The 12,215-nt window shown below is 36.7% G+C and overlaps 1 protein-coding gene across 2 annotated transcripts in view; it reads left to right on the top strand.

Moving 5' to 3' along the window:
• The first annotated feature begins 576 nt into the window (after window positions 1-576).
• Window positions 577-12,215, top strand: part of LOC145690135 (mitochondrial-processing peptidase subunit alpha) — a 57,149-nt gene continuing 45,510 nt past the window's right edge. The window contains exons 1-2 of one of the 2 annotated variants that reach the window (XM_081764728.1): window positions 577-880; window positions 5,277-5,557. In XM_081764728.1, coding sequence (XP_081620854.1) covers window positions 5,553-5,557 — 5 coding nt within the window. In that variant the 5' untranslated portion in view covers window positions 577-880; window positions 5,277-5,552. Of the gene's footprint in view, window positions 881-5,276; window positions 5,558-9,876; window positions 10,054-12,215 lie in introns of those variants that run through there. The other variant, XM_081764727.1, reaches the window with a different exon arrangement.

Raw genomic sequence — 12,215 nt, 5'->3', positions numbered from 1 at the left:
CAGAAGTCGGTCCTTTATCCGCCCCTGTTGGATACAGTAACGGAGGGGCGTTTACACTTAGTCGATTTAGTCGCACGACTAAATCGACTCGCTGAATTTGCCACTAAATCGAAGCAACTAGGCCGAATTAGATTGATGGATGTGTTCAATTATTTCAACCACAGAAAATAGAACGTCTTTTAATTCAGTTGCCAGTCGATTAGTCGCCTTCGATCAACAAGTGATTAAGTTGAAGTCCCGTTTACACGGTCGATTAAGTTGAAAGTGACGTCAATTCAACTGAATCGAACGCAAATCGACTAAGTGTAAACGCCAGCTCCGCTTTCATAAGAAACTTCATTGTGTACTTCGTACTCCTCTATGATTAGTTTTTGGGCATGGTTTTCGCGTTATGGTAGTCTGGCAACGCTGCTACAGTGTTAAATGAATGTCGAAATTAAAGTGGTCTGTGGCGTAGAGTGATTATTGTAAGAGATTCCACTCCCCTTTCCCGCTGAAATTGGTTGAACAACTAGCGCCGCCACCCAAAGGAGTTCGGGAAGTATGAACTACTGCAAACAAAAACTAATCGTTTATGTTATTTGACCGTTCAGAGCGGAAGCGGCCAGTGAAAGCGGTAAATTTCAAATCTATTGTTATCACTCCACTGTGCAGATCGTTACGCGAAGATGAGTAGCGTCGGTTATATAAAAAGTGGTTCTTGAAAATAAAAAGTGGTTCTTTGTGTATATATATACATATATGTATATATATTCTTGTGTATATAAAGTGTAACATTTTATAGTTTCATAATGCCGAACACTAGCAAGTGCGTTGTGTGTGCAAAATATAAAAGGGACTCCGATGTATCGTATTTTAGATTTCCTACAGACAACGAAAGGTAAGTAGCTTTTAACTACACACTTCATATATGGAAAGTCGGGAGGCAAAACTCATTTTCCAAATAAGATTAGGAGTGAAATTACAGCTTCTTACTTTGGAGGCTAAAGTTAGGTTTCCGTAACGTAAATAATGCCTACTTGTAACTTGTTAAAGATTGGGCATGCCGCAGAATAGTCTGTCATGGAAGTTTATAATTTTAATTTTTATAATTTTACGGCATGTGACTGAGTACATATGAAAACGGATTGTATAAGATACTAATTTCCATTGTTGGAGCATTTGGGTACAATGTAGGGAACAAGTATTTTGTGCTTACTTACTAGGGATAAAATAGACGAGAATATGTTATGGCTGTAACATGCTATTTTCCACTAGTGAACTATTTCCGCATGATACATTTTATGGTTACAAGTAAGGAGTTACTAAGGTGAAATCATTGCGTGCTCAAAATTGTTACTTTATCGCATGTAAATTTTTTCACTATTATCGATATTGCGAATTCCCTGTGTGTCCTGCTCCTTACAAACGCACAGCCGTACAGGGCCCCTGCTGTGTTTTTGCTTTGACTCGGTTAGATACCAATGTAGCCAACCAAGAGTTTTTTTACTATCCGTTTATGGGCATGCCCACCGTCGCTGACGCGTCTTTCCATGTCGAACCCCTGCGCTCGTGCACAGTACTTCTGCTCTGATTCAGAAAGGTAGCATTTACGCATTTACTAGCCATCTAACCTAAGTTAGTGTTTTTACGCAGTTTTTTTTTTCGTACGTAAGGACGCAAGTTCGTACTTGTAAGGGAAAGACATGAGTTTGCACGCCTATTATCAATCTGCATACCTGTGGATTGGTGCTAAGCTGGCTTAGGCCGAAATAATTCTAATAGGCGTGCCAACTTGGTACCAGTCTAGAGCGTCTTAGTGAATAATATGTAGATTTTTTTTGAACAGACTATTCTGTAGGTGAACTGGAGAGTAGTATTTTCTTTTGTTTCTTCAGAATTCCAACTTCCTCCAAGGAAGAAGAAGCTGTTTAAGTTTCGATACGCTCCGCCGCGCCAAAGCTATGTACTTAGTGAATGAAATAAAACTTAACCTATTCATAAGTCGTCATTAGGATGTTGAAAATCTTGCGGGGATTAACAGAATAATGGCTATGAAAAGCTTTAGATAAACTTTGATTTGAGTTTTGCGTCTAGACCCAGCGTGTTATACATTCTAGTGCTTATATGGTATTGGCTAAGAATATCGTAATTTTATGGTGAAAGTGAGTTAGTGCGTATCAAAGAGAATTACGTAGAATATTAGTTCCTATTATCGAAGCATATATCCACAATGTTGGAAACCAGGGTGATGTTTACAAATATAATGTTACTAGTGTCAAACCATTACAACGGCCACAGTGGTGTTAAAGTGAGTGATTGCGATATGAAATGTTTTTTCGATAAATTCATTTATGTGTATGCCCTCCTTCGCAGATACGCCTGCTCGTTACCTTCGCGCTTTCGCGCAAACCTCCTTGTTGCTACTCTGAATAGATCCATCTTAATATTGTCCTCCCATCTGCGCCTAGGTCTTCCTAATGGTCGTTTTCCGATTGGTCTTCCAGTCAAGACTTTGAAAGCATTTCTACTTTCTTCCATTCTAGCTACATGACCTGCCCACCTAAGCTTTCTAGACTTAATGACCCTAACAATGTTGGGTAAACCGTATAAATTATGTAGTTCCTCGCAGGGTGGATTGATTTAAATCACGATTTCAATCAAGATTTAAATCACTTGATTTTTTAAAAATAAAAATCGTTGATTTAAATCAAATTCCGAAATAAATTAATTTAAAATGATAATAATCATAATACAATGAGACTCAAATGTGCAGTATGTACAGCATAGTAGGAAAACAAGTGTCATGCGGAGGATGATTAGGGAAAATTCCGTTTTGAATGGGTAACGGAGCAATACTGCTTTCTTCTCTTCGTAACAATGGGTTTGGGTTTTTAAATCGTTAACTGTTCCAACGGGGAAATCACCATCGACATTTAAAACGAAAATTCTTTTGCGTGTGTCTCTGCTTGTTTGTTCCCAGATAATAGGGCGTATTTAGAGGGGTGTTATCCCCCTCTCCGATTTTTTTTTTTTTGATTTATAACTTTAGGCGAAATTTATGTATTTCGTGCCTCAAGCTAGTTCCATTTTTTTTTTAAATATGCCCCTACCAAATATCAGTAACTTCTGTGAAAAAAGTGACATTTTGATAAACGTTGCTATACTTTTTCCTTAATGCTTAACCTTTTAAATTATATTACCTATTTTCATTCTATTAAAAATCGAATCTTCATTATTCGATTAAAAAAGTACCAATAAACCTTTTTACTTCGTTTTTTTCCCCCAAGACTGAAGGCATTGTAGAACATGCTACATATGCTTTCACGCCTTTCTGCGTCGAGACATAGTGTGTTATAACATCATAAATTTAAAAAGATATTTTTTGTTATGCCTATTATTATTATTTTTTGGTAGGGTTACATTTTGCATTCAAAAGACTGAAATTTTGCACACTCGTTCACTGCACCCCTTATTATTTTTCAGATCTCTCCGTGAAAACCGGGGGGGGGGGGTCCAGAGGGGAAAATGTAAAAAAAAAAAAGAGGATATTTTTAACAAAATAGCTTTTTCCGCGATTCAGATGGAGACATATGAATGGTACAATTTGAAAGGCTGTTCTATTCTGAAGAGAATGACGTACGAACCATGATCCTAGGATAAATAGGGATGATGTTGTAGCTGCTTGACTGAAAGTCCATAATTTCCCTTTTTTTTTAAAAAAAAAAAGCCATAATTTAAAAGGGTTAAGAAACATTGTTTGGGATAAACAGAGGTAGAGATTAATTCAAAATTCAACCCTAATACTTTCATTTAAATGGCATAATTAGCATTGAATACTACTTCCTAATACTTTTTCTTCAGTGCGCGACTTGTAATTTACGAGGAGAAAGATTTGATTTAAGTCAAAGAAATCGATTTAAATAAAAAAAAATCAGCAAAAATGATTTTTTTAAAAAAAAAATCATTTTTTTCCACCCTGGTTCCTCGTTTTGAAGTTTCCGCCATTCCCCATTCCCGTTCCTCTTGGGTCCGAATATTCGCCTCGTGATCTTGTTCTCAAATACTTTCAATCTATGTTGTTCTCTCAGAGTTAGCGACCGTGTTTCGCAGCCATACAGAACAGCAGGCATGATTATCGTTTTATATATTTTAAGCTTCAAATTCCTCGACAGAATTCGCGACAAGAAATTTTGAACTGAATAATAACACAAATTTCCTGCTTTTAGTCGACACTTAATTTGCTCGTGAATATGTTTTTCGTCTGTTAATATTGATCCCAGATATCTGAAACTATCCACTTTATCAAAAGTATTAACGCATTTATGATTTGCCGTGTTATGGTCCCGACGCACTTCAAGGTATTTAGTTTTTTTTTTTTTCTGCGTTTACTTCCGAACCCATTTCACTGCTAGCTTTTAATAAGACCTCTGCATTTCTTTCTATTGTTCTCTTCTCAAGAATCATTACAAGTGCTATAGGTAATCACATCACTGCGAAAACCCACGATTTCACTACAATCGCGTACGCAAATACTCACCATCACTTACGCGTCTGTTCCCTATAGACACGCCCTCGAGCAGGCTCCTTGCTACGATTAAGCCCTAACTAGGTTAGTAGCATTATGGCTTTTACTGGCCACTTATATAGATAGATAGATAGATAGATATAGGGTGAAAGTGGATCTGAAAAGGTGGGGGGACGCCGTACATATTTTTTCGAGGTGGGGGACGACATTTCCCTGCACGTTTACCCCTATATATATATATATATATATATATATATATATATATATATATATATATATATATATATGGGTGATTCCAGGAAAAAGGGAAATTTTCTGTCACGGGCATTTCTTCAAACTACTACTAGAAAGATTCACCTCAATTTCTTTTGTTTGGTAGTAGTTGTCACAAAGTACTTTCTGGGAACTACTGTAAGTTTTGAGTAACAATTTAAATTTCAGCCACTTGTATTTGTGCAGGAATATTACGGTACTATCTCGCCTATAAATTCTCAGTTTTTGACGTTCAGAAGTGTAAGATACTTTCTTGAAAATGTACTGCATTGCTTTATTTGGAGTTAATGGTCTCAAAATATATTTTTTTCTATATAGGGTATTGTAGTGTTTTAATTCCGAAGGAAAGCTAATTTTTACTACACAAAATAAATTTAAAGCTTATTTTCGTAAGTAGAATATTTCAAAGTTCGTAATACGTAGCGACAGTAAAATGTACTGTATGGGTTTTTTTTTTTTTTTTTTTTTTTTTTCATTATGTTCATTTGTATTACAGATGCAAGCAGTGGCTTACAGCCATTTCAAGAACGGATCTTTTGGCGAGAACTCCGACGTATATCTGAGGAGAGCAGTCTGTTTGCAGACTTCATGGGAAAGCAGCATGTCTGTCAATGGAGTTAATTCACGTGAACAGGATTGGAAATGTAGTCCCTCTCTTATGACTTAAAAGACCAAAAAAAGACACACAAAAACAAAAAATAAAAAAAAAAACTTTCTTTCGTCACTGTCCATGAGCCTGCATTTTGAATAGTTTAAGTTCTAAATAGGAGAAATGAGGTACAGGAATTAACACACATTTTATCAGTAGCAATCAGTACGCAATTTCCATGTACTTTCTTAATGGACCTTATAAAATTATTATTACTGTATTTTATTGTTTTATTTTCTTTCCTTGTCTTGGTTTAGGGTAATCTTTAGCTTATGCACAATTATGGTAGCATATGTTTCTATTGTTGGTTAAATGCAACATTTCTCGCGCGGGTAACATGAGATAATGTGCTAAAGAGCTCTTAATTATTAATGTCTAAATAAAATTCAAGCCTAATTATTCTGTTGCTGATCATTTGTTTCGTTTGCTACCATAAGTGTGAAATTACGTATTTGTGTTTTTCAACTATGATCTGTGTGTGTAATTATAGGAAAAAGTAGTGGCAATCATTAATGCATTTATTTATTTGCTGATTACATTAGAGTTTAGCATCCCTTTCACTACCAAGATTATATGAGACGTGAACCTATAGTTTTACGTGGAATATAAACAACAATGATGCGATAGAACCTTCGAAAGTTCTTCACCGCGAATCGAACCTGGAACCTAGTGCGCCAAGGGCATGAGTGCGGGGCGATTAGAGCACAAGGGAAACAAGTTCAATTACCAAAGTTAATACAAAAGGAGACAAAGCTATGAATCTTTTAAGCTCTATAAGGAGTTTCGATGGGGATCCTGAAGAAGAGATACTTTCAAAATGGATTTGATTCGCTTGTGCACTGAACGCGCTGTATTATCTAATTGATTTCTAGATCAAGTGTGTATGTTCCAGGTATTGTTGAAGGATTTAACTAAATATACTCATATATTCATCGATATCCAAAAAAAACTTAGAGATGTTCTCTACAATCGTGGCATCAGAATTAAAGTTCTGTTTTGACAATTACTCAGAAAGGACTAATGGATGGGTCAAGTATGACGTATTTCCGCCATTTCATTCAGTTTAATTTGTTTTCGGTACGTTCAAGAGAAATTTACTGCAAACGATATAATGGCATAGTTTTTCGCTGATCTTTTCACAATATGACAAAAGGGGAGAATATCTACATCAGTTAAAAGAAAAAAATCCAAAAGAGCGGTCTTCGAAAGATAACAGGGTCAAAAATAAGGAAGGGAAAGAAATCTATCTGCATGAAAGTAAAGACAATCTATCATAGGCCAAATTCTTGCAGTTTTGTTGACAGCGGAAGTAACAAAATTACTTGACTGATCCATTCGTGTACGATATGAAGATTCTATAAATAAATACAAGCTACATCAAACGTATATTTATGAAATCGGTAAATTGTTTTGAAGCCTTTCTGCAAAGTTGAAGTTAGTGATACGACTTGGATTCATTAGTTGAAAGCACATTATTATTATTATTATTGGTGAAGTTATTAGGCCAAAGCAGACAAGAGATATATTATGGTCAAGGTTGAACTGGATTCGAACTCGCAACAGATAGGCATTCTCACTATGACACGAAACCTACAATTTATTTTAATCGTAACTGCTAGTATTTTCCTCTGAGGAGCAATCCCAGCTGAATTATAGTAGGAGACTGTTACGTAATAAGCAAGGCAGGTAGGTTTTCCTTGGATGTATATAAGGGACTAGAGCAGGGATGCAAATAAGCAACAACATTTTAGTAGTCCATGGAGAGAGCTACTAGCACACATCCCACAATAGGAATCATTTACTTACCTTCGGTATGATATTAGAGGGTGTCTACTAGATGTTTGTTGTTAAATTCCAGACTTTCTCCAGGTCTATTTATATTATTTTCCATTTTTTTTCAAAGAAAAGTTGTTACTGTTAATATCCCCTCCACAAGGCCAGTTGAGAAAAACGTGCAGTAACTGAAAAATAGCAACCAGGGTTCTTATCTTTAAGTAACGTGTGATTCATAGCTCTTGATAATATCCCTCTCGTGTTTCAGTTATCGGCTTTTCTTAACAAATAGACAAAACCTAAAAGAATGTTTTACTTTCTGAAAATTTTCCTTGATTTCCAGTTCCATTTTCCCTGTCTTGTCCATTACTTTTTCGTAAAATTTCCTAAAGGAGAAGTTTCCCATATTTCCCTGATTTCTAGATTTGTTATTGTAGCAAAAAGAGTTTTCGAACTGCCCCAAAATATGGATAAAAATTCCACCTAAATACTTTCAAGAGGTCTATGGAAACTCTGTCACGGGAAGTGTACAAAAAAAAAAAAAAAAAAAAGTCACAAGCAAGCGGAAGCAATGACAGAACTCCGACCAGATATCCCCCTGGTTGCTATTTTTTTATTAGGACTTTTCTATTATATACAGTGAAAAATGTAAAATTAAGAAAAATCCAGGTTTGTTGTTAAATTCCAGGTACAAAAACAAATTCCAAGTTTTCCAGGTCAATAGACACGCTGCGTTAAATACTCGCACGTACAGATGAACCACTGGTCCCAGGCGAGTGGTTATTTGTATCCCTAGACTAGAGTATTAAAGTAGGATAGGACTCACCGAAAGTAGAGCTATAACTAATTAGCAAAATTATTTTAGGTTCACTCGAGCAGACGGTTCTACCAAATAGAACATTTATGGGTAAAATACGATGTGAAACATTTTTTGTGAAGGAATGAGAGTGTGAATATAAGTAATTACTGCACATCATATTGAAATGAATTCTGAGTGATAGTGAAAGTATTGTATGCGTAAGTGCACCCTCGTTTATGCGTGTGCTCCCTACGGACGGAGCCCCTCGCCGCCGCTCAGATCTTCCTGCTGCGCTCCTGCCCTGACTCGGTTAGATAGTATTCGTGCTTTTTAGTGGCCACCTAGCATAAGTTGATTCGTGTTTCATGCACTGTATGTAGTTTTTATGCCATACGTCTACACTATTTACACTGCGCCGTCAATCTGCAAGTAGTAATGGAGCACCTCATTTAGTGCATGATCTGCTAAAAGAAATACAAAGCTCTAACATAACCTGAAAATGTAAATGTGCCAAAATTGAGTAGAACCGTCTGCTAGAGTAATGCCATGACTTTCGTGTGTGTAGTAACTTTCTTGTGTTTGTAAATATCCTTTTGTGTGTGTGTGGGGGGGGGGGCGTACCGCCACGACTTCATCTTAGAGGTCTAACAGGGACCGGAATTGTTAGTGAATTTATAATGTGAGACCCCACCCGAGTCCGAAATATATGTTAGCATTTAGGCCTGAGATCGTGTGATAATCAAATAAGTCCAAATTACAGAAACTTAATAATTAACTTTGTGGAGGACAAACACCGTGTGCGTGGGTTTTCTCAGGGTTCTCCCGTTTCCTCCCACTGTCTTCATTCCACCATTTCATTCATTACTCATAATCACCGTCTCCTTTAGCCTAACCGGCATAACCGTGGGACGTAAAACTGAAAGATTTTATTTCATTTCATTTAATAATTAACGTAAATATGTAGTTTTATTTACAGCAATTAGAGGTTTAATTATGCAGTTGTGCTTTAAAAGTTCTCCAGAAAGAACGGTCCAATAAATATCGCTGTAGAGCATATTTACAAAGTTAGGCCCGAGAACTATGTATATTTAAAAATTTACTACCCAGGACGGAAATGATTTATGCTTTGTAAGCCCGAAACCGGCCTGCGGACCCAGTCTGAGCTCGTGCAGACCTCTACTTCGTCTATCATGTTATATATTCAGAAGGAGGGGTTCTAGTTATTATTACTTTTACTTAATTATGCACCGAGTCAGACGGTGATGACAACAATGAATGAAAAAGTGGGAGGAAACCGCAGAATACCGCGAAAACCCACGTATACGTTTTTGTCAACCACAAAACCCGCTTGACGCAAGCTAAACGAACTAGCAGAGTTTTACCACTCAGCCACCGTGTCTCCTCATAAAATTAGACAGTACCACTTTAATCTTCTCCTACAATAAATATGCTATACTATTAATTTATTTTGCCATTCAGAATATAAGTACAATATGGTATAATTAAGGACATGCTACTCGAAACTATTGGCAGAATAAATTATCTCTTTTTTATTTCCTCTAATATAACTTATGCGCTTGAGGCTAAAGATGACGGATGATTAATTAAATTATTGTGAAATTAATTTTTTGCACTCTAACGTCGGGAATCGAACTCGGAACCACGTGCACCAATGGCACGCGCTAGCCATTAGAACAACGGGGACGGCTTTATCCGCATGCACAAACTGTCCTATGAACGAGAACATGACAAGAAGGTGTTCTCGCTGCTGGTAGCAGACAACGCTAGAAGCAGACGATGCAAGCGACTTACGACTCCTACCAGTAGAGGCGCTAGAGTCAGTTTTGTGGCATTCTGGGAGAAATTTGAATTTCCATTAGTTGTATAGGAAGTGGTGCCTCTTATAATACTCACTCTACGGTCTGTGGTGTAAGCGCATCGTGTATTTTCGTTGCAATTTTGAGACGACCAGAAAAGTAAAAGACAATTGTGCTGTAGAAGAATGGTGGTGCGTGTTAGATTGCAGAGTTTTGCTGGATCCGTGTTAAAATCGTGAGTATTTCCCAAGCGATAATAAAACGCATGTATTATATATGCTTCCCGGGTGTTAAACTAATTTATAATTGTCTTACTTTATTTTAACAATATTTCTGAAGTAATGTGTAGATTAAGAATCTGAATGCCACTATATAATAATTATAAATATTGTATTTTTTCGTTAAATGAATCAATACAAAGTAAGAGTCGGCATGTCACGAGATAATAATGGTTAAAAATATGTATTTTGGTGAAAATAGAATTCTATTTTATTGGTGTCTGTCCGCCAACAAGTGGGTATTTTTTCTTATACGGGTGCAAATATGGGTGCAGTTTTACTATACGGATCCACAGATAGTAAAACGTACGAAAAAAGTTGGGGAGATCTTTAGTTTGCCCATTTTATGTCGAGAACTACCCAACGAACAATTACGAGGCTTAACCCGTTCCTACTCCTGCTACCCCTACTCCTACTCCTATTAGTACTTATACTATGCATCCATATAGTAAAACTGGGTAACTCTTTACTTTGGGCAAGGCAGTAATATTATGTCAGTACAAATTGCCATGTGAGCGTCAGCGAGTGAAGGCGGGTTAGAGCCCCGCAGGGCACGTTGTTTTCTGTCTTCCCTTCTTGGGAAGTGTAACTGCAGGAACCGGTTAAGATGAATTGGTTATTGCCACTGCCTTGCCTAAAGTAAAGACTTGCCTAAAAGGGCACGCAAATATGGAATGATGAATATCATAAAAATATTAGTCCACTGTCTTCTGTTCACTGTTACGTGGTATACTTTCTGGAGAAGGTTTGTTTCATCAAGAAGTTGAGACCGGAGGAATTCAATAATTTATTGCGTTCCATCAATCTTATTTTCATACATAATGATACAAAGTGTGAAAGATGTCAACGTACGCGCTTCCATAGGTTACTACGCAACTTTTTACTGTAGCCATTTTACTCAATGAATCAATCCCTAAGAAACTTTCTCCTTGGGACAGTTTCTTAATTATCACCAGGAACCAGGGCCTTTGTGCCGCAGAGTGGGTCCAGAATTTTCAGACTTAAACAGCGTTAAAATTTTGTCATTTTTCAGGAAATTAAATGTCACTGCGTTAGAAAGTGTTTCTCAAGAATTTCTCGGTGTATAGTCACTTTAAGAGGTTTTTACCGTTTTGCATGTGAATACTGCATCCGGAATGCCTTAAAAATTAGTGTAAAAACCACAAACCAACCTGTGCTAGGTGGCCTCTAAAAGTACGAATGCTGTCTAACCGAGTCAGAGCAGAATCGCAGAAGTGGAGCCCGAACGATAGCGAGGGGTTGTGTTGATAGGGAGCAGGCGCTTGAGTGATGGTGGTTATGCGCATAAACAAGGTTGTCACCAAAAACACTACGTTAGTTAGTTCCTTTTACTTAACATTTTCATTACAATTACTTACCTTTACAATTTGTAAAATTCCGACACTGTCTTTAGGAATCTGGCTCCTTTAGGCTCCTTTAGGTAGAGGCCTAGAAAGTACTCTGATAAATAAAGTTACATGTGCTCACTTTTTTCCGCTCCTAAAAATGTAATAACTCTTTCACCAACATACGTTCTCATAAAACTCAAAGTCGAAATGTTACGTCCGGTCACATGAAACTGCCATCTTGTTTGAATACGGGAACTAATTTCCTCGTTACACCCTAAGTTTGACATCAGCATATTCATTCAAAATAATACAAACAACACGTAGCTTTTCACATTTCAAAATACCACATTAAACTTGTTGTTTAACTGGCGTGAATTTTGCGATAAATAATCAATTCACCATTTCTTTCCCGTAAATTTTAATATTTTTTTGATATCTCTGGACCTATTCTCTGGCATTTAGCCCAGAACGCGTTCCTCCGGAATCGAGTCTTTTAGAAATCAATGTGGTTCGGACTGGTAATGTTTGTATAATTATTATTAGCATTTGAAACATGTGATGTTTACATCATATGTTTTAACTGCTAATAAATTGAGAACCATACCAACTTCGTATCGTATCACAGTTCTAAATTTATCAAAACCTGAAATATTCAATATATAAAAGAATAATGGAGAAATTCACAGCAATAACGTTTCTGGACTGTTAAAAAGAGCACACGCTAGACAGTATGGAAACAAAAGCAAATTAAGATACGAAAGCCAAAGTAG

Source organism: Thermobia domestica, chromosome 7, assembly GCF_964235325.1.
Source record: "Thermobia domestica chromosome 7, izTheDome1.hap1.1, whole genome shotgun sequence".
Lineage (NCBI taxonomy): Eukaryota > Metazoa > Arthropoda > Insecta > Zygentoma > Lepismatidae > Thermobia > Thermobia domestica.
This window is presented reverse-complemented; position numbering and strand designations above follow the sequence as displayed.